The 27,660-nt window shown below is 40.9% G+C and overlaps 2 protein-coding genes across 2 annotated transcripts in view; both read right to left on the reverse strand.

The window, feature by feature from the left end:
* Nucleotides 1–3,572, reverse strand: part of PLBD1 (phospholipase B domain containing 1) — a 41,989-nt gene extending 38,417 nt beyond the window's left edge. The window contains exon 1 of the mRNA XM_072885871.1: nucleotides 3,459–3,572. Within this exon, the coding sequence (XP_072741972.1) occupies nucleotides 3,459–3,540 (82 nt within the window). The 5' untranslated portion in view covers nucleotides 3,541–3,572. The remainder of the gene's footprint in view (nucleotides 1–3,458) is intronic.
* A 3,613-nt stretch (nucleotides 3,573–7,185) lies between these two features.
* Nucleotides 7,186–27,660, reverse strand: part of GUCY2C (guanylate cyclase 2C) — a 46,818-nt gene continuing 26,343 nt past the window's right edge. The window contains exons 16-27 of the mRNA XM_072885986.1: nucleotides 26,477–26,563; nucleotides 22,195–22,327; nucleotides 20,237–20,374; nucleotides 16,516–16,604; nucleotides 15,695–15,786; nucleotides 13,905–14,063; nucleotides 12,227–12,419; nucleotides 11,661–11,835; nucleotides 10,615–10,713; nucleotides 9,759–9,853; nucleotides 9,037–9,113; nucleotides 7,186–7,461 (exon numbers count right to left, since the gene is read on the reverse strand). Coding sequence (XP_072742087.1) covers nucleotides 7,287–7,461; nucleotides 9,037–9,113; nucleotides 9,759–9,853; nucleotides 10,615–10,713; nucleotides 11,661–11,835; nucleotides 12,227–12,419; nucleotides 13,905–14,063; nucleotides 15,695–15,786; nucleotides 16,516–16,604; nucleotides 20,237–20,374; nucleotides 22,195–22,327; nucleotides 26,477–26,563 — 1,512 coding nt within the window. The 3' untranslated portion in view covers nucleotides 7,186–7,286. The remainder of the gene's footprint in view (nucleotides 7,462–9,036; nucleotides 9,114–9,758; nucleotides 9,854–10,614; nucleotides 10,714–11,660; nucleotides 11,836–12,226; nucleotides 12,420–13,904; nucleotides 14,064–15,694; nucleotides 15,787–16,515; nucleotides 16,605–20,236; nucleotides 20,375–22,194; nucleotides 22,328–26,476; nucleotides 26,564–27,660) is intronic.

The following is a 27,660-nucleotide window of genomic DNA, read 5'->3' on the forward strand; positions in this document are numbered from 1 at the left end:
CATCTAACAAACACACTATTTGATAACAGCGACTAATATTTGTTAAATAAATTACACCTACAAAAATAACATCTGACATGCCTTCAGAATACCAGTAAAATTTGTTTGGCAATATGTAACAGCTGCTTTCCCAGCCATAAGTTGTTTTTAAAACATAAATATATCTAGATAGGCTATTGGACTTTCTAATTAGAGAAATTAACAGAACTCCCTTTTCCTTGCAGATTAAAGAGCTACAAGGTTTGGGGGTGAGAATTAATATTAATATTTTCCTTAGTCTGAGAAACAAGCTAACTCACAAGCAATGAAGCACTGGTTAGGTTGCATGTAACAAGCCAAATTAAGTTAACAACTGTGAGCATCTCCTAATAATAGGAAAACCACTGGCTTCATTAACTACTAATTTTTATCTCTATTTTACATGCTTATTTTTATCTATGGCTTTTCAAAAGTGAAGCCTTTTTTTGTAGAGGTGTTCAGATGTACTTTGTAGATTCCACCTATACACTTTCCACTAAATAAGGAAGCTATCACTCTACTGTTTCCCTGAAAACTATTTTTGCACAACTTAAACACAAAAAACCTAGCACAAAGTTGCACATCTGTTTTCAGTATATTCTCTCCTACAGCTAATGTTCAGTAGTAAAGATTGTATTAGCACGGTATAGCATTTAAATATTTCAGGTTGACCATAATAAGGAGCATCTGATGTTTCTGTTCAATTTTGTAATTTGATAGAGCTTGTCCTATTTTCCCATTAAAAATTTTAGAACCATCCTTTTAACTGTTTAAAAAAGGTTGTATACCTCTAAAGTACAACTGAGATTTCAAAGTACAGTTATGACTGGAATCCATTACAAAACAAATGTTAAGTACTTCAGGACTTCTTTAGAGATTAGCTTAAACAATACAAGAACTTAACACGAAACCCCGTGATTTTCAATTAAAGGAGTAAATGCTTTCTTGTTCTGCTTGAATATAAGATATTTGAGTTTTCTATTCTACTGGCCTTAATTCATCCTATTTCCTCATACATTTCAGGCCTAAGTAATTTTTCAATTTGCCTCTAACAGGCCTGGCATTATTTGAAGCCTAATCCCCTGATTTGTGCTTACATGAGAGAGAAGCAATATTCAAATGTGAACTATAAATTAAGAGTTTGAATCCTGTATGGTTTTCATGTTCACAAGGATACTTACTAGTAAAGCTTAGCTGATGCACAAAAGTTGCCAAAATAGTTATAGGTCCCCAGTATAGGTCATCCACAGAGCAAACAAAAATAATAATTTCACAAGTAGCTTCACTAATCTCATAGTCCCTAAATTTAAGTCATTTTTACCAGAGAACATTCTCCAGAAAGAGTTTCCAAACAGTATGATGAAGAATCTTCAAGGGGTTCAAAATGCTAAAGAACAATGAACGCATTGGGGGGGGGGGGGGGGGGGGAATCTAGACAATTCACAGTGCTGAAGGCCAAGTTTACACCATTAAATAGCCTAAAGGCATTTCTATTTGCTACTTAGTAGTTTTCTACCAGTACCTCAATTATGATGTGAGGAATCAGTCAGGTATTAGCTGAAACTACTTTGTACCCTAAACGTGCTTTCACTCCCTCTGCACGATTCATGGCTGACCCTTCCTTCAGTCCTGCTAATGTAGTACTAAAAGTTTTTGCCAATTCGAATAAGGTTTGAAAAGTAGGTCCCCAAGATGAGGTAGGACCGTCAGCAAAATGAGATGCTTGTAACATTTTGGACATTAAAACAACTGTTACCTTAATTTCTCCTTGTTTTGTGGCAATTAGTTAACTAGGCATTTCCTAGAAGATAAGCATTGAATCCAGCCCTTAAGATCTTCAGAATTCATTGAAAGCAGCAGAAGAGGGAGATATTCTTCTGCTGAGATTTGCTCCCCAACAACCCTACTATCAGTACAAACGGCATCCAGAATTTCTAACAGGCATTCTGCTCTGAATGGCTGCAGTCTGTCACTAACTTTTACTGATCCTCCAGAGGCAGCTTCACTTTCACATATTCCACACTTGCTCAGCATCTCTTCAGTTCCCTCCTTTAGTGACTCCTTTCCCTGTCCTTCCAGTTGATGGTAAACCCATTTCATACTTTGAAATTAAAAAAAAATTTAAAAAAAATCCTATGTTCATACCTGACTGGCATATCTTTTCTAGCACAGAGTTAGCTAACACAGTGTGTGCCCACAGGTGCAATGTTTTTCAAACATACTGAGCAGAAACTCGATTTTTAAGTGGGAAGCCAAGATTCTATGGAAAACTGTGAAGCTCACCAAAATGTGTCATTATGGCATTTACCAAATTCTGCTTGCATCCACATCTGACTCTGAGGTTGCAACAAGAATAAAGCTCTAAAATCAGGAGACAGAAAAGCTATAGCAGTCAACAGAGGAAGATCAAAAGCATTTAAAAAGTTTCAGTTATTGAATTACTCTAATTGGAGCCTTACAACTTTGACTGAAAAAGTATATTATGCAAATATACGATGAAAAACAACCGTGAGCACAAAATTAGCATGAAGTGGTGTTTGTACCATAGAAAACAACTTAAATTTTTGAGTTAATCAGATACTGGTAAAATACTGTAATGGTAACACAAGTTTATCTACTCAGAAAACATCAGATCATAGGTACGAATATATAGGTACGAATTCTAAAACACAGATGATAACCTATACCCATAAGCTAGCACTAAAACTCTGGTAAAGATGCAAGTCCAGCATGTTGTAGGCCACAGCACCAAAACGAAGTGTCCATCCTAAATGACTCCCATGCATGCGTATGACATTAAAACCCAGCACCACTGGGCGCTCAAGGCAGCTCCCCATCTGTTAAATTCTTAGTTTGGTTCCCCTCGCCCATTCCGGGAACGGGAAAGGTCTTTTCTAAGTGTGCAGGAATGAAGTGCCAGCACTTAACACCCACGAGGCACCCCAGCCGAGCCTGCCCCAGCCGGCGGGCCATGAGATGCTCTCGGAGCAAGCCCATGAGGCAGCCGGGCCCCTCCCCGGCCTGCAGGGTCCCTCCCGTGGGGTGGAGGGGCTCAACCGCCGCGACGGCCCCGGCACGGCCGGGGGACGAGGCCCCTCGCCACCTCGCACCCGCTTCCAAGGCGGCATGGGGGGCCTTTCCCCCCGGAGCCAGCCGGGGAGGAGGCGCAGCGAGGAGCACCTGCCCAAGGCGAGGCGCGGAGCCCGGCAGGTCCCCCGGGGCGGGCCCGGACGAGCCGCGCTGCCTCCTCAGGAGCCGCGGCAGAGCCCTGAGCCGGGCTCCGCCGGCGGGACAGCCCCTCCCAGTCGCCTGGCACCCCTGGGGCCGGGGGCAGACCCGCTGTCTCCCTGCCTTCTCGCCCGCCCCGGCGAGGGGGCTCCGGGGCAAGGCCCTCCTGCCGCCTCCTCAGGGCCGGCCTCCCGCCCCGCCGCTCGCCTCACCTGCTCGGCCCCCCGCCGCCGCCCACAGGAGGACGAGCCCCCAGCAATAGCAGCAGCACACGCCGCCGCCGAGCCGGGCCATGCTGCTGCTCCCCCGCGCCTCCTCTGGGCACCGGGAGGCGGCGGGACTTTAAGAAGTTCCCTCGCTCAGGGCAGGTCTCGCCGCTGCTCCCGCCTCCTCCCGCGCCCGCCCCGGCCCCGGCGCCCCGTGCTGGGGGTGGCCCTGTGGCGGCGAGGGCTGCCCTTCGCGCCGGCCGCCCTTTCCCCTCCGGGTCCGGGATGTGCCCCAGGGGAGGCCGGCAGCGGCGGCCGCTTTTCACACCGCGCTTCCCGCCCAAAGTGTGGCGGCAGAGGCCCGGGGGCGGCTGTTGCGCCCGCGGCCGTCGGCTGCCCGCCGGCCCGGCCTGCCCGCTGCCCTCAGCGCCCTGCCGCCTCGCAGCTCGGCGTGCTGGCGGTGATGGCGGAAGGCGTTAAGTCAAGTTGGGCGGCAAGCCCTGGGCCCTGGCATCTTTTTGACCCCGGCACTTGTTTGATAAACCGAAAAGGGGTGAACGTTTATCAGGAAAGACCCCCATAAAGCAACAGGAGTTAGGTGGTGTCTTACCAAACTATGGCTTTTACATCAGAGGAAGAGCAGCTTTTGGCCCTGTTGAGAAGAAAAACCGCTGTGCATGTCCCAGCAGAAAAGCTGAGGGCTGGCCCTTTTCTTAGGGTTTACAGATAGGGACAACTTCCTGTGGGGTCTTCCCCTGCCCCCGTGATTCAGATCATTTTGAGATGCTGCCTTTTTCTTCTCCCCCAGTGTTGGATATTCTACCACTGTCCTAAAACAGCCATTATTAGGACTTTGTGTTTCAGTAATTGTTTAAGATAGTTCAAATTTGAGACCGGTGCCTGTAATAGCCTCATATAACGAGGTCACATGCCATCCAGTTCAGGCCAAATAGAAAGACTTGGCCTCAAGCCCAGGGTAAGAGCACTAGAACACTACTGCCGGCTGCAGGGATCCTTCCATACTCATCGCTGTTTTGTTCTGGGCTACTTTTCACAAAGAGATAAGGATAAAACACAGTGCTGTTACATTTTTTTGCCTCCCCAGTGAAAAATAACTCAAATATCTAATCATGAATGGAGACTGTGTTTGCTTTGGAGGAATATTTTCCAAAGGTTTTTCCAAATGAGAAATTCACCTCTGTCATATGCTGCTCTGTTTGACTGTGTTAGTAAAGTAAAATACAAAATTATATTTTCTATAGAATTCCCTGCATAGGATTACCACAGGGAAAAAAAAAGTATTTGAAAAAAGATTCTCTGTGTACAAGTGATGGGCATGGCCAGGAATTGGAGGCACATGCAAACTAGGAGAGAGAGCACAAATATACAATGCTGAAACAGGAGGGGAGTGCGGATGCATGACAAAAATGAGGTGGAGACAAGGGGGGAGTCTGAATATGACCAAAGCTACAAAGCTCTTGATGTGTATTTGGAAAGGTTCACTTCCACATGCTCCCAGCCCAGGGTTTCACAGAATTTTTTTGTGTGTGAGTTAAGTTCAAATGAATGGTGATGGTGCAGCCAAAATCCTTTCCACTTGGAGAACAAAATTATATCTCACACTAGGTTTTTAATATAACATTTCACTGCTCAAAAAAAACAGGAGAGGTGAATGACGGGACCTTCAGTGACAGATTTCTGATGGTAGAGTGCTCTTTGATCTAATATTTCGTAACAAGATGTAATGGTAAGACATTGAATTTAAGACAGATTCAAACCAGAAACCAGGAGCAAATTTTTAAAAAGATAGTCAAAATTGATTTTATTGTGATGTATGGGTGACAGATATGTGCAGGGACAGAACCATGTAGAAAATGAACCTACCAGAAGATGGGTCCAGCAACTCATTGCTAAGGTAACTATTTATCTTCAAAGAATTATATGAAATTTATGATCTGAAGAATGCAGAAAAGAGAAGGGCTACTGAAAACTAAACACTATTTAAATTAATTGTCTCCATCAGTGTCAGCAGATATTTGCTCTAAAATAATTTGTATCTCAGAGGTGTCAAGGATGGAACCCATAAAACTCCTCTTTAAGAATAGACTTACGTCACTTCAAAGATCAGAGCAACTCTGCTTAAGATAGTAGTAGTAGTGGGCTTCTTCAGGCTTGAGGAGTCCAGCGCTTGTCACTGCATTACAGCTACGCTTGCTGAGCATATCAGATACAGCAACCAGAATAATCCAGAGGTGCCAAGAAGCACAGCAGTTGTACCCAAGAATGTAGACATAGAGACGAAGCATGTTGATTGGCACCACAGGGCAGGAAATAGCAGACTTTATACTTTTTTACTGTACTGGTAGTCTTTTTAATACATACCAGTTTTAGAATACCAGACATTTTTTCTATCCTTATCCCAATGAACACTTCCCTTAGGACACAGACCGAAGAAGTAATGATATGGTATTAGTGCCAGTCCAAGTTTAAGATTGGTTACATATAATCTGAAAGCTGTGGCTGTTGGTTACCTGCTATCTGCTATTTCTGTGTATATGGTGTTCCTGGGTGTAGGAATTTGCATTCATTAGGCAAGAGTATAAGCCCTACAGCACCTCCTGATTTAATTTTTCTAGAAATCTTTGCACTTCAGATCTATTTACACCTAGGTTCTTCTTTGTGTGTGTGTGTGTTCTTACAAACCCAGTTTAGGTTGATAAAGAAAAAACACAGGCAACTGGCTTGCTCTTTTTTAACATTTTTAGGTTGTTTACTTGGATAAAAATGCTGTTCATAAAAGAATGATTTTGCACCAAGTTTTATGGTTTGAATACTGACCGATATTTGACAATGGTGAAAGAAGTAGCTCTGCTTTGAGAGCCACCAGTGCACAAGAGGCCTTTGCAAAAATTTCACTCACTAGTTGTTAATTTCTTCATGTGAATGCTGATTTTCTTTTACCTGCATCACCTGTGCTTTGGTTGCTTTTAAAAGCTGTTTATAAATGTCATGGTGTCAGTTAATGAGTGAGTTATTTCAGTAAAACTTGAGTTCTGCCTGGTTGTGAAATTTCAACTTCATCCAAAAGTTGAATTGAAAGTTTATGAGGTTTAAGAAATTCAGATAAGTTTGTTTTCTTCATTTCTGTTGCACTTCTGGTTTGGGGACAGAAGCAGAAGTGGAGAAAAGATATGAAAGTGTGTTTTTGCAAGATTTCCAGTTTCATTTTGCAGACCCAAGAGATTCAGATAAGCTTTAGAAACCATACAACTTCTGGAGTAATCTCCCAAGGTAAATAACAGAAGTGTTGTCTCTTGAACAAAGTAAACTTGATTAAACAAAACATGTGAGACACAGGGGAAAACAACAGAAGAAGCAAAATGGCAACATATCCAGGATTTACATATGATATGTTTAATGTTATTTTCAAATATATTACAGCAAATCTTTCTTCAAATAAGAATTACAAATTAAACACAACATTTAAAAATCATGACAAATTAAGACTTTGCTGTGAATATTTTCAGAAGTGGATTATTGAACAGGCTATCACATTTAAAAAACTAACCAAACCCAAAAAAACTATTTTCCAGACTGAAGTGCAGATATTTTCATTTACCTCAAATCAGGCTGCCTCGTCCTGCTGAAGTCATACAACAATTTAGACGTTACAGTGAAGAGAGGTTTGATTTACTGATAGCAGGTCAGATGGTAGAAAGGATGCTTCAAAAGGTATTTTCTTTCTCCTCTAGCTGAGATTGTAAGCCTACAGCCTTCACATGAAGTACTCAAGAGAGTTGCTGCAGCGTTTTGAGTCACATTAGACGTCCAGTTTTAAAGATATGTGGCAGAATTCTGTGTGCTGGCCAGTTGCAGGTATTCCAGGGTACCTGATCGGTAGCTAGCTACCCGTGAAAGCTCCTGTGTCTTGAACCCTTCTTTTTCCCTTTTCTGAAGAATATTTGTTATCATCTTTGCTAAGTCATCTTGTAACCGCTGCTGATTCTCCCTGAAAGAGACAGGATGGAAAAAATATTCACAGTGATTCACATGTTTTTAGTGATCCTCAGATCCCCAGTGTTTTTAAACATTTCTATCCTATGTTTATCTTCATGACGTTCACACACTACTGATAGAAAGTGTGGGCAGAACCAAATTCAGGTTCTGGATTTGGGAATAGAATTCAGGATTTACATGGGATTTTTCCAGATGGTAAAACTCACTGTCTCTGCACAGGAGGTCTGTAGCTGTGTCATTATTGACCTTAACAAAATTTCAGCACCATTTGCATGAAAAGAATGTGAATCACATGAATTAGATTAACTCCAAGTCAAAATAGGTTCTAGCTTTCAACACCATTACTGGTGCCAGTGCTTCCACTCTTCAACTTCAAGGGGCCTTCAGTAACAGAGCTGCCACCTTTTCATAAATTTCTGCAGTGTGTCTGGCTTTTGCTGGAATACCCCACATATGACAATTTTAAGGGGCGATTTTATCAGTCACAGCCTATATGAGGAAGTGAAAACAAAAACATAGCTGACCACAGTAATCCAGCTCAAGAGGTACTTTCAGTAGTTGAATTCCAGAAGAATTGCCAATTCGATAATTCTGATAGTCTCAATTGATCATATTGATTCAAAAAAGGAGTTCTGAGTTTGCAAAAGAGTAATTTCCTGCTCAGCCCAAAGACAAACACTTGTACTTTATATAATTGCTTCAAGTTGTACTGAAACACTGTGATTTCAAAGCAGATGGCAGCAAATTCCCACTTAGTAAAGAGCGACTGTACACAGGAGTTGAGAGTAGAAAGTGAGGAACTTCCACATTTAGTGAGTCTGCAGGAAATAATGCAGTACTCATATGCAAAATACACATGAAATAAGCGCAACCAGTTATCCTGACTTCAATTTTGCATAGTTTCTCAAAAACAACACTTCTGCTATTACTGTATTTTATTCAATACTAAAGCAAAATGATAGCTCAGTTCCAGGACAACACCCTCATATTTTTTTCTTGATGACTTATCTCTTATGTATTAGAAAGTAGGCTTTTGTTCAATTTTTAAAGACTTTATGCCTGTGCAGTACTACGGTAACTTTGTCCACCTCTTCTAGCAGAATACTGCTTGAAATTCTCAAGTTTCATTCTTTCTACAAATTCCCCCACAAGAGCTCACAGGCATAACATGGTATAACAGAGATCCGCACATTCAGTTGCAGTTATCCTGTCACTGTATTGTCACTCACAGGTGCCATTAGGACTACAATTTTGGGAATATTAATGTTTTTCATTTTTCTGTACATCTCTAGCACTTACCAGCTCTCAGCAACTTGTCCTGTAAGTCTTATTTCCCTTTCAAGGAAATGAACCTGTTAAGCACTTATATATAGAAATAACTTTCAGCACACGCATAGTCCCATGTCATGAATATTTACACATGTTTATATGCACATGGTAAGCCTCTAACTACTGGAGGCAAGTTGAGTGGTATAAAAAACCCACAAGTGCCAGGGAGGAACAGTGAAGGCTAAAGCACAGAGACTGGGAATTTCTCTTCCCTTTTCACATATAAAGACCATCTTACACAGAAGGAGGTGTTGGGAGATTGTATTTCTTGTCCTCAGTACCCGTCAACCAGTAGGTAATCTCTGTTCCTCTGCCCTAAATATGTATGACAAAGAAGAGAAAGCACAATTTATGGATTAGAATGCAATTTCCTGTAGTTAATTTACTTAAATAATACTGTATTGCACATTGCCATGTTTGCCTTTGCTTGTTTTCAGTAACTGATGCTCACAGCAAAGAATTAAAAATCAGATGTGAGAAGAATAATGGGGGAGATGCAGCTGCACACCTGCTCCCTTGTTCCATGACCTAAAACACATGCCATGGGAGAGGTGAGCTGTACTGCCTGCCATCAGCTCCCAAGTACAGACATCTGCCAAGTGTAATAGACTGAAATAAATGGATTGGTAGATAGACAGTCAGATATCGGACCATGAGCAAATTAACAATAGATTCAGCTTCCCTTCCATCAGATTAATTCACTCCACAATTTTCTGTTAAAAATGGTATGTTTCATTTATTCTCCACATCTTTATATTGCTTTAATTTATGACTTAGGGAGCTCTTCATTGCCTGCATTGTCTTTATAGAAGTGTCTTCAGCCACTAGAGACTGTGATACCAATTGATCTGTAACCCTTGTTCCCCAGCTGCTAATTAAGTTGTGGGGTACTCTCAGCTATATAATACTTTTATAATATCCCTCTTCTCTATGTTCATGCATGCGCATGGTAAAGGTTACCTTCAAATATGTTTCTCCTCTCACTTCATACTGGAATTGGCAGTCGGTTCTTTTCAGGATGTTAATAGTGGAACCACTTAGATGAATCCTTAAAGCTAAAAAATAAAGACACAATGAAAGCTCAATCTGGAAATGTACCACATAATCATATTAAGTGTATGTGAAAACTGGTGCTATAGCAGAAACTCCTCCAATTATTATCAACATAAATTCTGAGAGTCAAATTAAATGAGAATCAATTACACTGCCATATGAAAAATCTGACTCCACTACATAGCATTGTATGTAGGGAGGAATAGCTGGTACAGCCATTGATCTGACATACAGGTGACCATGGTATCTGTAGTATTTAGATGCCAAAAGGGAAAGAATAATTGGGAGTGTCCTATACAGAGAACAGTCATGTGAAGACACTGGGCAGAAGGAAGACAAACTGACTCTTGGCAGAGTTCCCCAATGGTGAAGTTGAAGACATAATTGCTTCAACTTAAAATATACAGTCAGCATATTTACACAACAGAGCTATAATACAATTCTAGGTCAAACTAAAATCTACCATTCATAGAGTAAAATTAAATCCCAGACACATAAGTATCATATCTTCCAGAGGAACTCAGCCAGCAAACCAGCCTATGTACTCCCCGTTACCAGCACTGAAGCATGAACAAGGAACAATTCTTCATTGCCCAGCAGGACAGTGAAACAATTGGTAATCAAAACAGATAAGGCTTCTTAATCTTTAAAAACTTCTGTGAGCTGATAACAAGTTGTTCTCAGCTGAAAACACACACTTCAGTCACAAACTAACCAATAGCCTTTGGTCCTGTTACACTGACAGCTAAAATTAAATCCTTACGCAAGCCTGTGGATTCCATCCGCGAAGCTGTGTTCACTGTATCTCCAAACAAACAGTAACGAGGCATTTTTATTCCAACCACACCAGCCGCACATGGACCTAGAAATGGGATGCAGAGAATGAAAAAAAGGTGGATCAAGACACTATTTTTTGGAAGGTGTCTCACTGTTGCAGAGCAGTGCAGTACCTGCCGGAGCTCTGTGTCCTCACCTATACTCTGTACCTCACTTCCCAAAGTATCTGGTGGTCTCCCCTTCCACTCCAAACCAAGCCTAGCTCTGTTCATCTTGCATAATCCAATAAGAGCATAAAAGGACGTGGCTGCACAGTATTAATTGTATTTAAACACAGTTTTTGTGCAGAAAAAACACAGTTACTAACTGTCAGTTTTGGAAGCAAGGGGAAAAGAAAATAAGCTTCATTATGGAGGGGTGCATAGTGGTGCCTCAAAGGGTTTCCCAGTGCCTCAGTCGCTTTCACTAATGTGTTCCTCGCCTGACAGCTGGTGTTCAGGTGGTTGTTGAAACAAACAAAAATGAAAACATACAATTTCCCAAAGTACTTGGGAGCTATCTGCTTGAGCTATCTGCAGTTCCCCTTTGAGAAAAAATATTTTTATGGATTAATTAAAACATGAATTCCCACATAGGCTTGTCAGAACTTTTGCCTCCAAAAGCATAAAATACAGGCCTGCATTTTGTGGCTAGACAAGCGTATCTGGCCATGGCTGATCTCCACTTTGGTCAGGAAGGAGAGATCTGCTTATTTGAAACAACTGGCTTAATCATACCAGGAGCAATGGCAGTTGCTCTTCCTAGCTACTGACTTAAGCTATGAATGAATGGGTATGGGATATGTCACTACAGGGGAGCAAACCAGTGGCTTATTTATTTCTGTTGCTCTTCCTCCAGGTACATTGTTTTCAACCTGATTCTTCATGAGGGGAGCAGTTGCGTATGATGTACTACCAGATCTTCTTTGGATGTCTATTCTGTTCAAAAACAAGGCAACAACATGGTCACTGTTGATCTAGCACTACTGTGTACCAGAGTGAATTCCAATGCGAATCCAAACAGGCAGACCCGGAAGATGTCTCAGTTCAAAAGACCCCATGAAGCTGAGGATGTCCAGAGCCATCATGGAGATGTCTACTGCATGCCGGTTGCCATTCCTCTTTGGTAAACCACTCGCCACCATGTAAGCATCACCAATGGTCTCCACCTGTGGAAACAAAATTAGAACTCACTACCTGCAGACATAGCAAAATACATATTTAGTTAAAAGCAGAAAGGTTTTATCAGATCCTCTTGTTCATGATTAAACATTTCTTCCTGGGACAGCCAGATTGATTAATTTAAGGTAGCTGACACCTTTTTGGTATATGAGTGTTTATAACTGTACCCAGCATTCCAGTTAATGAATCCGTGACCACCTAGTATAGAAAATTTGGTATAAGCAGGCACACTGAAAGTATATTGAAATGAGGTAATCTTGACCATTTTTTCTCTCTTTTGCCTTTGCGTAGAAGGCAGATTCCCAAATTCACCACATCATCCAATTTGATTTGTATCCCCCCTGGTGGTTAACTGAGCAAAGGTGTGGAGCTAATCACCTTGTAAACATCATGATGGTCAAGAATGTGGTCAAAGTTCTTGTAGATGTCATTCAGCATATCTACCACCTCCATAGGGGTGCTGTATTTGCAGAGTGTAGTGAAGCCAACAATGTCACTGAAGTAGATAGTGACTTCTTCAAATAGCTCTGGCTCTACCAGGCCAGTCTCCTTCAAAGACTTTACTACTGGCCTGTGGAAATAGAGAAGGCAGGAAGACAGATGAGTAGTCTGTGTTTAATATTAAAGGTATTTTTTCATGCAACCCAACCACATCATTGCTTTCTGTGTAGGAAACATCAAATAGTTTGCTGAAAACTGCCACTGTAATCGCATTTTAGATGCCCATAATGCCTTTCAGCTTGGGACCTCAAAGCACTTACTAATGTTAATTAACGCGCTACAGCCTTACAAAATCCAAGTGTGTTAATAGCCATGAGGAAACTGAAGCACAGGAAACTGAGCTTCTTGGCTAAGGTCAGGAATAGGGATATTGAGTCAAATTTAAAACTGAAATTCTGAAACTTCTGACATGTAGACATACATTCTGCCCACACAATAGGTAAGAACAGACATATTTTTCTGTTTCCCCAGTGCAGACGTAATTTCATCCTGATAATTACATCACCTCATCCTGATTTCAGATGAGATCTCATAGTCTGATAATTTTATGGAACAAAAATTCAATACCATGACAGTCAATATCTATTCAGAGGAACCTTCATTTTCTTGAAAATATCTGTTCCTAGTGGAGATATTAGAAGAGATAACTGAAAAAGACCCAGAAAATTATAGGTGTTGCACAATGCTGTGTTCCATCTACAATGAGACAATAATAGAGTGGTAGGAGCAACAAAGAGTGGAAGGAAACATGGATTCCTTGTCGCACGGTCTACACAGCCAGATCATTTCAAATTTGCCCCAAAACTGGATTGACCAGACACTTTTTTTTTTTTAAATGAGTCATAAAATCAATACCCTGACTACTTAAATACCCTTGAAACTAGTAATATCATAGCAGGATAGTTTTACTATTCCAAACGTATGCAATACCAAAATGACTGGTATTTCCAATATTATGGTATGGGATATGGTTTAGTAGCCATGAAGGTGTTGGGTTGACAGTTGGACTAGATGATTTTAGAGGTCTTTTCCAAACTTTATGATTCTATGTTTCTGTGATTATAATACCAATAATACTTGTCCTATACCATACTCTGAAGCATCCGTCTAGCCCAGTCTCACCCAGTATGGCCCAGCCCATCTCAGCCCCTGTTGCATTGCTAAACCCCAGCCTGAAGTTGGACTGCACTCCTGCTCTCCAGCTGGAGACACTCCTACAACCTAGCAAGGTGCTGGAGCAGAACAGAGCTCTGTGATATAGGATCACTGTAGATCTATGTGTTCCCAGGAAGGCAGTGAAAAAGAGGTGTGCTGGAAAGAGGGATCCTGTGCATGAAGAGAGGCTGGGGAAGATAATGGGTACCAGTACCATCTTGGCATGAAACTCCACCATAGGGTGGAGACCTCAGGGACAGCTTCTCCTTCTTTCTTCCTTAGCAGGATCAGATTGGAGGGGAAGGAAATAGAAGATTAATATTAATCCCAACCCCCACTCTCCAAGAATCAGGTGATATATGTAAATAAAATGCCAGTGAAAATCCTCCTGGCCAGTTACCTTGGAAGTAACATGAAATTAAGCCTGTCTGCTCTGTCTCGCTCTGCTTTGTATAGCTCTGTCCTTTCCTCCACCAGGTGCTCCAGGTTCCGGGAATACAGCTGTAGACGCCGGATCAGGGTATCCATGTAGCTTTCATTGGTCTGGCCATGGCAGTTACTGCAAATAACAGAAATACACAGGAGCCAACAAGAAAGGCTGATGGAAGCACATTGTTGAGAGAGGCAAAAAAGAGGCAAAAAAGGAGCAATGGAAAACTTCTACAGTGTTTGACTTCCATGTAGTTAGAATGCAAAGTGCCTCAAGTGCATCATTCTTTTTCTTGCTTGGAGGGCTTATGTATATGAATTGAAAGTCTGTGATCCACACTTGTCACTTGGAGCTGGTAATTCTTAAAGCACCCTTAAATCACCTAGCCCTTCTAATATTGTCAACTCCAGGTTACCTTGGGTAATCCATGAACATTCATTTGTAAAAAGTAACTGACAAGCTTGAATCCTGAGAGGAAGCTAAAGATAGTAGGTAGAAAATTGCATATAATGTTTAGATGGGAACTTCAGCCAGCAGGATTAAGACAATTTGGGGCTGCCTGTGTAGAAGACAGAACAATTCAATGGAACAGTTAGCAGCCCCTGGGCTAGTTTTATTCACAAGATCCTGCCGACTCCAGCCTACTAACTCCTGGAAGCAGAAGTAGGGTAACACGAGCCACTCATAACCCCAGTTTGTCTGGGCAGCCTGCACTCGCCAAAGCAGTCTGAAAGTAGATCGGGCCAGGCTGACTGGAAGAGTCGGATTAGTATTGTACCCAACTGGTCTTTAAAACCACTCTTACTTTAAACAAATCTTTATGTCAGGGATGCACCATCTTAGACCCCCTGTGAGGAAGAACACCATGTTGCATGTGGCAAGAGGCAACCTCTCTGCTTTTGTAGGATGGAGGCTTAGGAGCTAAACCAGGATGTCTTTCTATTCAGCTGCAGTAAGATTATTCAACTGATACATTCAGTTATGCATAGTGCAGTTGTCCTTCTGCCCATGCAAAGTGTAAAATGATGCCAGTACTGTTGAGGTTTGTTGATGAGGAGACCTTTAAAAACTAGTGAGCAATTTCCCAAGAGGAGTGATTAAAAGCTCACTGTTTGGACATCAAAATAATTAATTCAGACCAAACTCTGTAGGAACAATGCAGCATTGACCAGGTGAAAGGCCTGTATAACCCCACAGGGTTTATCCAGCTGTGGCCCTTATTATCCCACAACTTTATACCAAAAAAACCTTGTAATTAATACTTCTGGTGATTTACAACCCAACACTTCTAGTCAGCTTAATTTGGGACCATCCAAACTCATTTCTGGCACAACCCAGCTCATCCAAACTTTCAAATAATCCTCCAAACATTTATGTGTATTCATTTCCCGAAACTTAGACAACATGAGTCACTGTCCAACTCTTGACTAGAGACAGGGGGTGAATTACTTGAATGGTTTAAATCTCTAATTATCCAGCTTGCTGCTTTCACAATGTACCAATTTGAGGTATGGCGATCGTCTTTCTTACCCTCACTCAGCTAATACATGCATAGATGCTTATGTACACACATGTACGTATACATACGCACGTGCTTGCCTACTTTTCTGCCAAAGAATAAAAGAGGATCTAAGTGAAGACACTCAGTGTTTCCACTGACTGAATCATAATCACATCAGCTTATGCACTGAAAAATACAAGCTTTCTAACACTTAGGAGGAGTTTGGAGCATCTTAAAAAACAGAGCCCCTGCTGCTCACCTGAATATTTTAGCCAGAGTACTCTCAATTTTCTTAAAGTCAGGCCTTTTCTCTGGATCTTCCTCCCAGCAGCTCTTCACTAGTGTATACACCTTCAAAGAAAAATTTAAGGAAAGTCCACCTGAGTAATGGATATAGAAGGATAATGGTGCTAAACAGCACTAGTTCATTAGGGAATTTCCGGTTACTCTTGACTGGCAACATATTAAAATGTGTGACTAACTGTTTTGAATCTATGGTTAGGACACTTATTGCAGGCATCTTAAACTTAACTCTGTGGTGACTAGTGACATGATCTTAACTTGAATTTGCAATACATAAATGAAAGGCAAGTAAATGGATCCAGTGCTGCAGCTGGTGCCAGATACAGTTATTGACATGAAGGTAAATGCTGTGGTAATTATATTTCCAATATCCTGAGTTTGGGATTTTTCTGAAACTGGTGATTCAGCCAGAAAGAATGGGGTGCATTGCTGAATATGTGGATGTCTACAATACAGACATTTTCACCTGAGCAAGAAGCCTTAGGGGCTATATAATCAGTGGAGAGAGGTATATTTGAGGTGTGATTCATCCCATTTTAAAGATATCTAAAATAGGTCAGAAGACCATATAAGCGTCCATTTCTTTCCAGTGAAATAATTTTCATGAGCTGTATTTCATTTCACTGGTAACAACTATAGAATACCATTTTTTCCCATGAGGTTAGGGCATTTGGCATAAAATGTGCATAGCTTTCATCCTCCCATGATCATGAGCTCTAGTTTGGCCAGGACTTCTGCCCTTCACCCAGAAAATGGCTTAGTTAATTATTAGCTTACTTCCATCTCTCTTTCTCCCACTGTTTCCAAGGACAGGTCTGGTCGGAAAGGCTTCACTCCTTTGCCACTCTCAACTCTGTAAAGTTTCTCTAACACAGGAAACAGATGCAAAGTTTTAAGCAAAAAAACATAAGAAGGACATTCCTTGTGGATAGCATCCTATGATGTTAGGAGTTACTGTACAAATGGAAGCCTTGAAGACAGTTCCCTTATTTTGATGTTAATTTCAACTTTGGAGCTTTTCTAAATATATGGCACAAGATCAAAACAGGCTGGCTTGAAGGGCCCTGAAAGCAAAATGAATAGGAATGTACATGAGTATTTATTGGTCACGGTAGACATGGTTATGGCATCTTCCCAAATGAACATTAGGTGTGCCTCTCAGCATGAAGTATAGCTATAGTAAAAAACAATGTGAAAAGCCCATTGCAACTTGATCAAAAGTATGGAGACATACAACTCTCATGAGAGCAGTTCAAATCATCCTGCAGATGCTCAGCTTCCTTAAAACTAGGCTATTAATGTATATGGTTTAAAAACATTGCATTTGTTAGCTCATTTGTACTCTTATTCATGAAATCCATTCTATTGAAGTTATTTGGATTCTGAACATATCAGAATGCAGGCTGCATTTGAACAACTCGATTTAAGCATAGTAAGTTAGAGCTAAAGCAAAAATATCTCTCTCTGTCCTTCTCCTCCAGACCTCAAGAGTTTCAGAGGGAGGGAGTTAAAAAAGAGAAGCAATTTTTTACCTCTGGGAGAGAGAAAGAGAAACTAAAAGGGATCCGTGAACAAGCGTGAAACACATTTATTAATGATGTCTGATTACATTTGGGAGACAATTTTACTGAAGGAAGCATATAATGAGATGAGGAAGGTTTGTAATCATGATGGTATGTGCAAGTCCAGAGCAGCTAGGGATGCCTAAGCATGCCCAGTGTGCCTGATCACCCCAAAAAGATGCAGTTGCTTCCAGCTTTGTGGTACAGAAATTACAGACTAGAGAAGGAGCAGGAGACTTGAGTCTCCCAAATGCTATGGAGTGGAGAGACTGCTAAGAAGTCTTCTGTGGGCTAAGAGACAGAAGAATCTGTGTAAGTCTCATGTATGCAAGAGGAATGTGTTGGATTTCCACGCTGCGCATACACCTGAGAGCAGAAGTAACAGCAACTATTAGCAACACTGCAATTAGCCAGTGGCAGAAAGTAGTGGAACAAGGAGGCAGCTTGAATTGAGTGTTGGTACGTGACAAGATTTCAATCTTGAGCAGTGAATGAGGTGTTTCTGCAGGAGAGTGGAGCAACCAGCTGGCCTAACAGCTGTCTCATGGAGAAGTCAGTGAAGAGGACTATGACCTAGTTACTTCTATACATTAGAAATACAGTTCTGTATGCTCATCGTCTTTGTGGGACTTCTTTTCTCTTGTTAGTAGCAATATTATTGTATGTTAAGTTGATTGATACATATTTGCAGGTTGAGAAAATTGGCTCATTGAGTACCTGGAAGTTGAGTTTAATTTTCCTAAGTTGGTGGATGGAGGCTAGGTACAGGGTTTTTTAAACAACTCTTAAAATCTGAACACAGTCCTTGCTGCTACCAATGAAGTCCTGGAGAAGTGGTTATATCAGTTGTCCTGAAATATCAATATCATGTCTTCTAACTGCAGAGATTAACTTCCGATAGCCTAACCATTGAAACACTTTCTGCAGGAGACTTAAAAACCAAATGAATCTAACATGCAACAGGGACATTTCTTTACCCATTACCATTGACTCTAATTTGGTATTCTTTTCCCTCTTTTTATCTTAGATATTTGTAAATTAATGGTCACCCCACGTTTGAGCTACTCTTCCAAAGTTAGATGATGCCACAAACAAAATTCAAAGGTGTTTGAATAACTATGGTCCACCTCATCTTGGCTAATGAATGAATCCAGACATTTAAATGAGGAGCCACTTCAGCAATATAGAATAACACTCATTCCTTTCTGTTACATGAAATTTGATTAACTGCCGAAACTAGGCTGAACACATTTACTCAAATTGCATAATCAAAAATCAAGAATACCAGAAGCCATTAGATCAGCAATATATAGCTTAGACATTTACTAATGCTTTTAAGGAAAAACTTTGGGGATAAAACAATCTCCGCACTGAATGGAAAACTTAAAATTTCAACTGAAGTTTACAAAGCAGATTTTTTTTTAAGTTACGCTGAATCCAGAGTTACCAAACAGGCTTCATGCCCAGTAAGTTTATCGCTGTCTTACTAAACATGCTGATATGTGTGACCATCTCCAGCAACAGCACCCGGAGGTGCTAAAAATTCTTTCAGTTGAATGGATTAAACTAATACTATTTGAAAGGGACAGTCTTTCTAAAATGACAAAATGCAGTGTTAAGAAACACATCAAAGTTAAAGCATGGAACCAGATTGTGACTATGACAGCCAGGGTCAAACACAGCAGTGAGGATGCCACCACATCTCAGAAAAGCCCAGAAACACTGTGTCTGATGCTAACTTAATAAACATTAACATAACACAGAAAGACTGTAACTGCTGAACAAACGGTTAAAAGAATGTAGTTTGCTATGGATTTGCTTTGCAAGTCAAAACGAGCAAGGAAGAGCATTGTTCTTTCCTTTCTCCATCTATTTTGGTGATATTTGTAAAATCCTCCCATTCGTGAGGATTGTGCCTGCCTCTTCCCAAGAAAAAGGAATAGAAAGACTTTTATTTTCTCTACCTTACCTTAAGCATGGAGTCCAGAAGAGTTTGCTTGAAGGGGAACAGGCATTTCTAATATCTTTTAGGCCTACATTTATATTAAAGAGTTGGTGATGTGAAACACTGCATTTCCCCAAATATGAACATAGATTTGTGATGACGTAGGATGATGAATGTGCCCCAGAAGTTATTTGCAAATGTAACTCAGGAAAAGAGCTATTAGGCTGTCCAGCTGCTGCTCTAGATGTTTTAACAAATCAGGTGGATCTATCAGAATGACTCAGAGGTAAAGGCAATGTCTAAACTTGTTGTTGGTAACTGCCATTAGGAAAATCCCAAACCCACACATGCTTTTATGTCAGTTCTAATATATAATGATGCCTGGATTCTGGGAACTGGGATTGACTGGGCTGTTATCCACTCAAAAATAATGTCACAAAATGCACAAAATGGGGTTTAATGGATGTACTACAGGAGGAGATGCTTTTTCTGACAGAAGTTAAATGACTGAAGTTAATTTTGACAGGCTTAAATAAAGTCTGAATTGCCAGTTTTTAAATGCCAACTGTTCTTGTGTCATGCTGCTGAATTTTTGTTGTTCTGTGTTGATATTGCTGATTTATGATGCCTAACATGAGTGAAGAATTATATGTTGTGCACAACTCATAATAGAAAAACCTTTGTGGTCTTTAAATGTTACAGTAAGTCTGGACAGCATTGTATAATGTTAACTTCTGTAATGCTATGGCCAAGGTGAGGAGGGAGGAGAAAGGGCAAGAAAACTCAATGCAAACTTTATTTACAGAAAGAATAAGGACACTTGCCCCAACAGTGAGATCCTTCAAACAGGCTCTTCATTCATCATACAGTGAAAGAAGCAGCAGTTCAAGCAGCTGTCAGAGACAGTGCCTTTCACAAAACGTGGAGAATAGGCCAGTTACAGCTGCACCATCCCAGAAGGCTGCAATGGAGGAGAAATTTGTGGATTTACCTTTGTTGTCCCGGCAGTGTCCAGTGTAGAAGGTCTCCCTGCGCAGGATGATTTCTTGGGCAATGATCCCGTAGCTGTACACATCACCCTTCTGAGATACACCAGCATGACGGAGATGCTCAGGAGCTGTCCACAGGTCTGAAGATCCAAATGACAATGGGGGACAGGGTAAAGGGGGAAGGGAGAGAAGTCATTGAAAAAGGGTGATCCTTCTCAGAGCATCCATTGGCTATAGGGCCATTTCCTTTTACTCTTTCCATATCAAACCCAGAGTCCACTGGTACTCTTTATTTCCTACTTTAGCATTTTTCTTGAGAAGCTGACATCAATACAGGTTAGATAAACCTCTGATGTGGTAGTATTTAATTGTCTGGGATTTGCTGACCCTACTATTTTCCACTGTAGATGCAGACCCTCACACCTCCAGAAAAATTATGGTTGTTGGCAATGAACTTGCTTTTCTTAGCTACCTTTCATGGGCTTCTTAGAAATAGCCCATGCATCTGTATAAGACCAAGGAATGCCAGTGCTATAAAAAAAAAGCTGAGCCATAAATTATTGAGCTAGATGCATGGAGTTTGTTGTACAAGATGTCAGATGAGAAGACTGTAATATTTCCCAGCAGCCTCGATATCATGAATCTATTGAAATAATTCTCAAGTGCTTTTGAGCCTGACATATTACCTGCTCATAACCACTTTCTTTCTACAGAAGTTATTAATCTGTATTTCTAGTGCAACAAGCACCATTGTACCTCAAAACCAGAATGCTGCCATGGTATGATAGTTTGTTATGACATGCTGGTGATGTATCAGTGACCTGAATACAGTGACCCTGAAGACAGTGTTGATATCAGGCTGCAACATCCAGCCACAATGAATCTGTAGATCTCTTGTGAAACAGTAAGTTTTCTTCAAGGAAAGAAATCTAGTAGCCAGAAATTTTGAGGCTGCTTGTCAAAGCATTTATCTTATAAGCAATGAAAGAAGAGAAATACATTACAATGTAATAATAATATAAATTTAAATATGAAATTTGTAAAATGAAGAATTAGTAGGGCATTTACATTCAGTGTACGTTTCTTACTCTTTTTTTATGTTCTCATTGCTATCCTTGAGCATGTTTGTGTCTGAATGTAAAAATTTTCTCTCAACCCAGTTGCAACCACAGTTTCTTCTCAGATCCTATCCTACAGTTATGGCACAGTGCTGTGCTTATTACACCCCAAGCTCTACTATACAGATGCAGATGACATAATTTCAGATGGTCTCATCTTTTCACTCAAGATCAAGTAAGAAGGAAAAGATGAGTAGACGGGAGTGCTCTATTTTACAGAAATGTCCTATGAGATGAATAGAAAATGTAAAGAAAAGCTGTTAAAATTATTCCAGTCTGATTGAACACATATTTCTAGATTCCGACCTAAGGAATGAAAAACATTAAGGTTAGCATTGCGTATCATTACAGATTTTTTTAAGGGTGATCAGAGTCACAAAGTTAATGTTTAAATTAAATCACAGAGCACTGTGGTAACACATGCATCTGATAATGACAAGATCATGTGGTACTTAACTCCTTTTTTTCTTCACACAAGTTCAGCATTACTGCTGAATACCACTGTTTGCATGAAGGCCTTGGATGCTGAAAATGTTTCTTGCATTTCAGCCACATATGAAATCTCTGTTTTCTAAACTATAAGTTGAAAATTCATCTTTCCTTTCCTTCTCACCTACACTACCTAATTTCTTTCTCTACCTGCTAATAATTCTCTTTCATTGTGTTACTGAAGACAGTGTTTTCAGATATCATTTGTATGATGGCTGCTACATGAAGCAAAATCATATTGTATGTTTTGTACAGTGTACAAGATGTAATTATGTCCTACTGGACTATGAATATAAGAGAATTCCATTGGGCTGGAAATCATGAAGGAGAGTCCAATTGGGTACTGTTTTTACCTTTCCTTGGAGGCAGAATTGAATTACAGCCAAAATCAGTGATCTTCACTACCATGCGATTGTCTACTACACAGTTAGTAGATTTGAGTCGACCATGGACTTCAGTTTTGCTTGAGTGCAGGTAAGACATCCCCTGTGGTTGATAATAAAAGAGGAAGAAAGCAAGGCTACGTGTGAGACACTCAGCTGTTACCAGACTCAACAAGAATGTGAAGTATTAGTGTAATATCTGTTCAAGTAATTAAATGGCCTTCATCAGCAATGGATATGCATAAATCACAATTCCTTGTCATGGAGGGAAACAAATATTATTTTACAGAGGAGACTTTCCAAGATGACAGGAACAGTCAATGTTAAGAAATGAGGAGATGGATCATTAGAAGGATCATGTCACGGAAGACCATCCTTCCTCTTAGTTAACAAAAGTCTGACATAGCATCTTGGGTTTTGATAAGATTAGAACACAATTAAGCATTTAGGAAAATTTATTTCTTCCCACAGAAGTTTTGATTTCATTTGCAATAAATGCTTTTTTGGTAAATTAGGACAGATTTGTTGGAATGTCACACAAAAAAAGTGCTTCCAACTACATGTGCATCCAATGGACACCATAGGTGTAAGAGGAATTGCTCTTTATGTCAGTATAATCTTTGAAGATTACCATACACCAGAGACTTCATTCCGAAACATTGCAGCAGATCCTCTTCTGCAAAGCAGAGGACTGAAGAGGGGTCAATGCATAGTGTTAAATGATGCACTAAGGCTTATATAAGGCAGGGGATCAGATTAGACAATCATGAAGGTCTCTTCTGACCTGACTGATTATGGTTTTCTCTGTACTAGTCAATACATACCAGCTATCCATGAGCTAAACTCGGAAGTGGGCACCATGAGGACTGGCCTATGCAATTTCAGCTATATTTCCTGAGATTCAGACTCTTGACTCACAACACACACAGGCATACAAAGGTGTGTAGTTTGCCCCTTTTTACTCATCACTCTGAATTTATCTCATTTAGTCTAAGACACTTGAATATGGTGCAATACATGAGAAGGGGCCACCACAGAGGCATAGCAAGAAAAGAACATTAGTAAGTGGGTGTAAACTGAAGAAGGGAGTAGGTATGCTAATTTGCACCCTCTTGCTATTATTTATTCTGTTTCATCTCTCTCGTCTGAACTACTTAAGCTCACACCTACTTATAGCCTACTGCTGTTTTTTTTTCTTCCTATAGTCCTCTTTTCTGTAGCTCCATATATGAAGCATAATCTATATTCTGCGGAAGCCAGAACAGTTACATCATATCTGTTTAGTTTTTTCTCTGAATGGTCTTCCACTTAGACTCCTACATGTATAGCTCATCCTCTTGTATGATAACTGGTAGATAGACTTTAATCAGGGTTACATAGCTCATGTGGTCACGAATACACTGTATGACATGCTGGGTTTTCTCTCCTTTGGTACCCGTATTTGGGAACGGACCAGCAAATGCTACAAGAGATCACTGAGACATGAGCTGTGTTTTGGGCACAGTAGATGTATGTCTGAGCCCTGCAAGAGATGCAATCCCTGGAGAATGTCGTTGGACTGGTTATCCTGGACCTATCTAGACCATGCTAAAATTTACAGAGACTGTGTGCACGCTATATCCAAGGAACACATTTCTTGATTAAGCAGCTTTTATCATGCAGCCCTGATGACGCTATCCAGGATGTTTTGCCTGCTTTTGGTCCTATTTCCTCCGGCTGCGCCTTCTTCCAGCACCTGCTTTCATCAGCCAGGAAATATATCCATTGCTACAGCAGAATTCCTAATCAGTTTCAGCATCAAATGGCAGGCAAAGGTAATTTTTATTTCCTTATACCAGGGCTTTCTTGTTAACAATTTCTGGAGGCAGAAGTCTTAGAGATGCACTTGATAAAATTTTCCTCTTTCCTTCCAACTATCGTATGCACTACCAGAAAACACAGAACCTATTAAGAACCCACAATGTGATTTTCAAAATTTATAGTGACTTTCAGTGCAGTACTCCTAAATCCTTGAGGCATTCTTGTAACCTCTGCTCTGAAGCTCTGAAGCTTTAGTTCTGACTGAGAACCTTTTCCTGACACAGTGCAAGAATAGTACAATCCCTTGCACAATATCCTGCAGCAGCCCTTTATTTAATAGTGTTGCTACAACAGTGTATGCACTAATAACTGCAAGGCTTTATTACTGCAATTCCTTTGTAGCAGACCTTTCATAAGAGCTCTTTGGTCACATGTAACCAAAACCATGTAGCTACAGGTGGTGCCATCAGACCTAGAGACAGCAAAGATAGAAAAGAAAAAAAAAACGGGGAAAAAAAAAAGTAAATGGAGCAGATTTTGGGCTTCCCCTTTGCCTACCCCACCTCCTCTAGTGGACTAAGGGATGCTCTAGGAATAGTCACTGCTTGACTAGCTGTACCAGGCAATAGAAATGATACAATCTTCTCTGTTCAGAAACACTGATGCAGCAGCTTTTGTGCCAGATGAAGAGTAGGCGAAGTACAAGAACTGTTTGGGCAACGGTAAAAGCGAGGTGTAGGAAAGTGGTGGTGTGGAGAGGGAGGAGCATATCAAAAGGAAGGCAAAGGAACTGCAGGAGATGGTTATAGGGATTTTAACAGCCTGGAGAGCTGGGGCTGGGCTTGAAAAGGGCAGATGCTGGGATGAGAGGAACTGGAGCTGAAGGACTATGAAGTGACTTATGTAAAGCAAGAAGCCATTCAAGTAAAAATAGACAGGGTGCCTGGAGGTTGGGAAGCTGTGGTTTGGGAAAAGCAATCCAAGAAGTTCATGGAAATATCTGGGTCCCAGAGGCTCCACCACAACATCAGGTCAAGGAGTAGGAGAGGTTGGCAGATCATCCAAATGACAGTAAGTTTCCTGATATACCTAGGTACACACAAGTTTTCAGGAAGATTTTGTGAACCACCCCTACTAACATAGCTAATAATGCTCAGGAGTCATTCCACAGAATAGATGTGGTGCGCTGCCCATCCTCAGACTACGTGTCCCGTTCCCATTACCAACGGTGCAGTGAAAGACTGGTTGTGAAGTCCCGGTCCCAGTGCAGTCACTGGGCATTTGGTCACTCCCTTCAGAAGGACTGGGACTTCTCTCTCCTTCTTGTAAACAGAGCCAGTACTAATCCCTATTTTCTTAGGAAGCATCTGAAGGAAGCATCTGAACTGCAAAGGGTTAAAAAATACCATGTTTTTTGATATGCTGTAAGGAGGAAGGGAAACTCCACTGCTGCTATTTAAAATGAAACTTAATGCTGAACGTTAACTGAACTTGAAAGTCATTAACAAGGCCAACAAACTGTGACAATTTGGATTAAGGGGACTTTAATAAAGAGCAAGATTTTCAATATCTCTTCAGAACAGACACAGTGGAGTCATTCATTGTGGAGACCAAATCTGAACTGATCTATGTAGGGAAATGGGAGGACTGTCCAACTGCAAACCAGCAATAGGAAGAGGAGAGCAGTTGAGCACTAGCAAGAAGGCAGAGGTAATTCTCTACATTACCTGCAGAGGTATAATGAATTATTACACCTGTGAATTATAAAGGTTCCTTAACTACCAGCTAAACAGACACAAGTCTGTAATGTAGAACAGAATTTCCTTTACCGTTGATATTGAGTCTTCCTACCACAAGGACCTAAAATGTAAAGATCTGTTGAAAGCTACTGAAAACCAGTCTTGGTTTCTGTACAGGATCAATTTCTTTCCTCTCGAACTACCTGAAATTGATAGCTCTAGTTTCTAGTTTCTCACTCTAGTGAGTGAGAAAATCAGGATGCAAAATAAACAGTTTCTTTAGAAAAAGTTTATCCTGTCTCTGGATACAAATTGGAATAATTCCATAATTTTGAAAAAACACAGTTTTCCTTTATATGCCTTACCTGGGGTCAGAGAGCAGTCTGTTTTGCAGGTCTTGTGACTGCACAGGCCCTACTAATCAGAGCCACTGGTCAACAGGTTGTAACCCTCTGATCTTTGGGTCACATTTCTTTGGGGCATACTTTATTTGTTTATTTATAAAGCCAGCTGTGGCTCCCATTTCCCCCTTCAGTTTGAGAGCTACTGGCTCCTGCTGCCTCATATACCTATCCCCAGAGGAGGAAAGAGTGGAAAGGCATACATCCTCTAGGAAGGAAAGGAGAAGATCCTGAGAGCTGCCCTTCTCCAGAGGATCCATTTTGCAAGACAGGACAGGCTGATTAACAGTGCACTGTCAGCAGCCCGCTTACCTTGGCAATATCGTACATGACGGAGATTTTAAATTCCCAGTCCATGAATGTGCCGTCAGGGTAGGAGATTTTATCATTTAAAACATCCTGTGAAGAGAAGAAAAGAGTGGTTCTAAACTGTATCAGGGAAAAAGGAGAAGATGAGATATGAGTATCTAAATCACACAGCCTTTCAACCAGCGACTGAAAGAGGTAACCCTTCATTTTTTATAGGGAGTACATGCACTAGAGCAGGAGTTGACTCAGAAAACAGGGAACATGAAATATATTTTAGGTTTACACAGAGCTAGAAAACAGGACTCCAGAAAAGATGTTTTGGTGTAATTAAAGGTAAATAGTGAATTTGCTTTTAAAGCTGAGTCTTTCGTAAAGCAAAATAGCTGAGACAGAAATGGGCAAGGTGTGCAAGAGAAGGGGAAAGGAATTTCTGTGGTTTGTGCTCACAGTCCATTTCCTACCTATTTACTCATGGCCTCATAAGTTCAAAGTAGACGGTTCCTTTATCTTAAAGTGCTAGTCATTTACAGTTCTTCCAGCCACTATGATTTCCATTGCTAAAAGTAAACCTCCATGAGTATGTCAGTTTACAAGAAAAGAGCGAGAGAGCTGTTATTTTGCTGCCTTGCTGTGTGTTTGTTCCAGAGACCACTGCTACTGATGAGAGTCTTTGTATGAACTCAGAAGCAGAGACAGTGTGTGCCTGCAGAACAGCTGATGCTGCCATTACTTCATGATTAGCAATGAAATAATATTGGTAGTAATAAACCATAAGTCTTTCCATAACTCTTGCCAGGCATCAATTTACCATTTCTTTTTATAAACAGAAATGAAGGGCTCTTGTCCCTTACAGCACAGGATATGCCATATTCCAGCCTCAAAATGTTTGTCACTTATTAATGTGGAATATATTCTTCTCTCTCTCCTTTCACACTCTGGGGTCACTGTGAGGTCCACAAGGGCATCAGCAGAGACAACAGCTACAGCTTGGAAAACAAAGAAAAAGTTATATCCTATATGCTCCCAATAGGGGACACAATACAAACACTGGCTGTTGCTGTTGCCTGGGCAGAGCTCTGCCTGTACTTTTCCTCGCTTGCACCTCACCTCATCCTCTGGCTGCTGAGAACCATCAAACTGATGGCAGCTGCAGCAGCACCTGGGGAAGGCAGGAGAGAACCCAGCAA

The sequence above is a fragment of the Ciconia boyciana genome, chromosome 1, assembly GCF_034638445.1.
Source record: "Ciconia boyciana chromosome 1, ASM3463844v1, whole genome shotgun sequence".
Taxonomy (NCBI): domain Eukaryota; kingdom Metazoa; phylum Chordata; class Aves; order Ciconiiformes; family Ciconiidae; genus Ciconia; species Ciconia boyciana.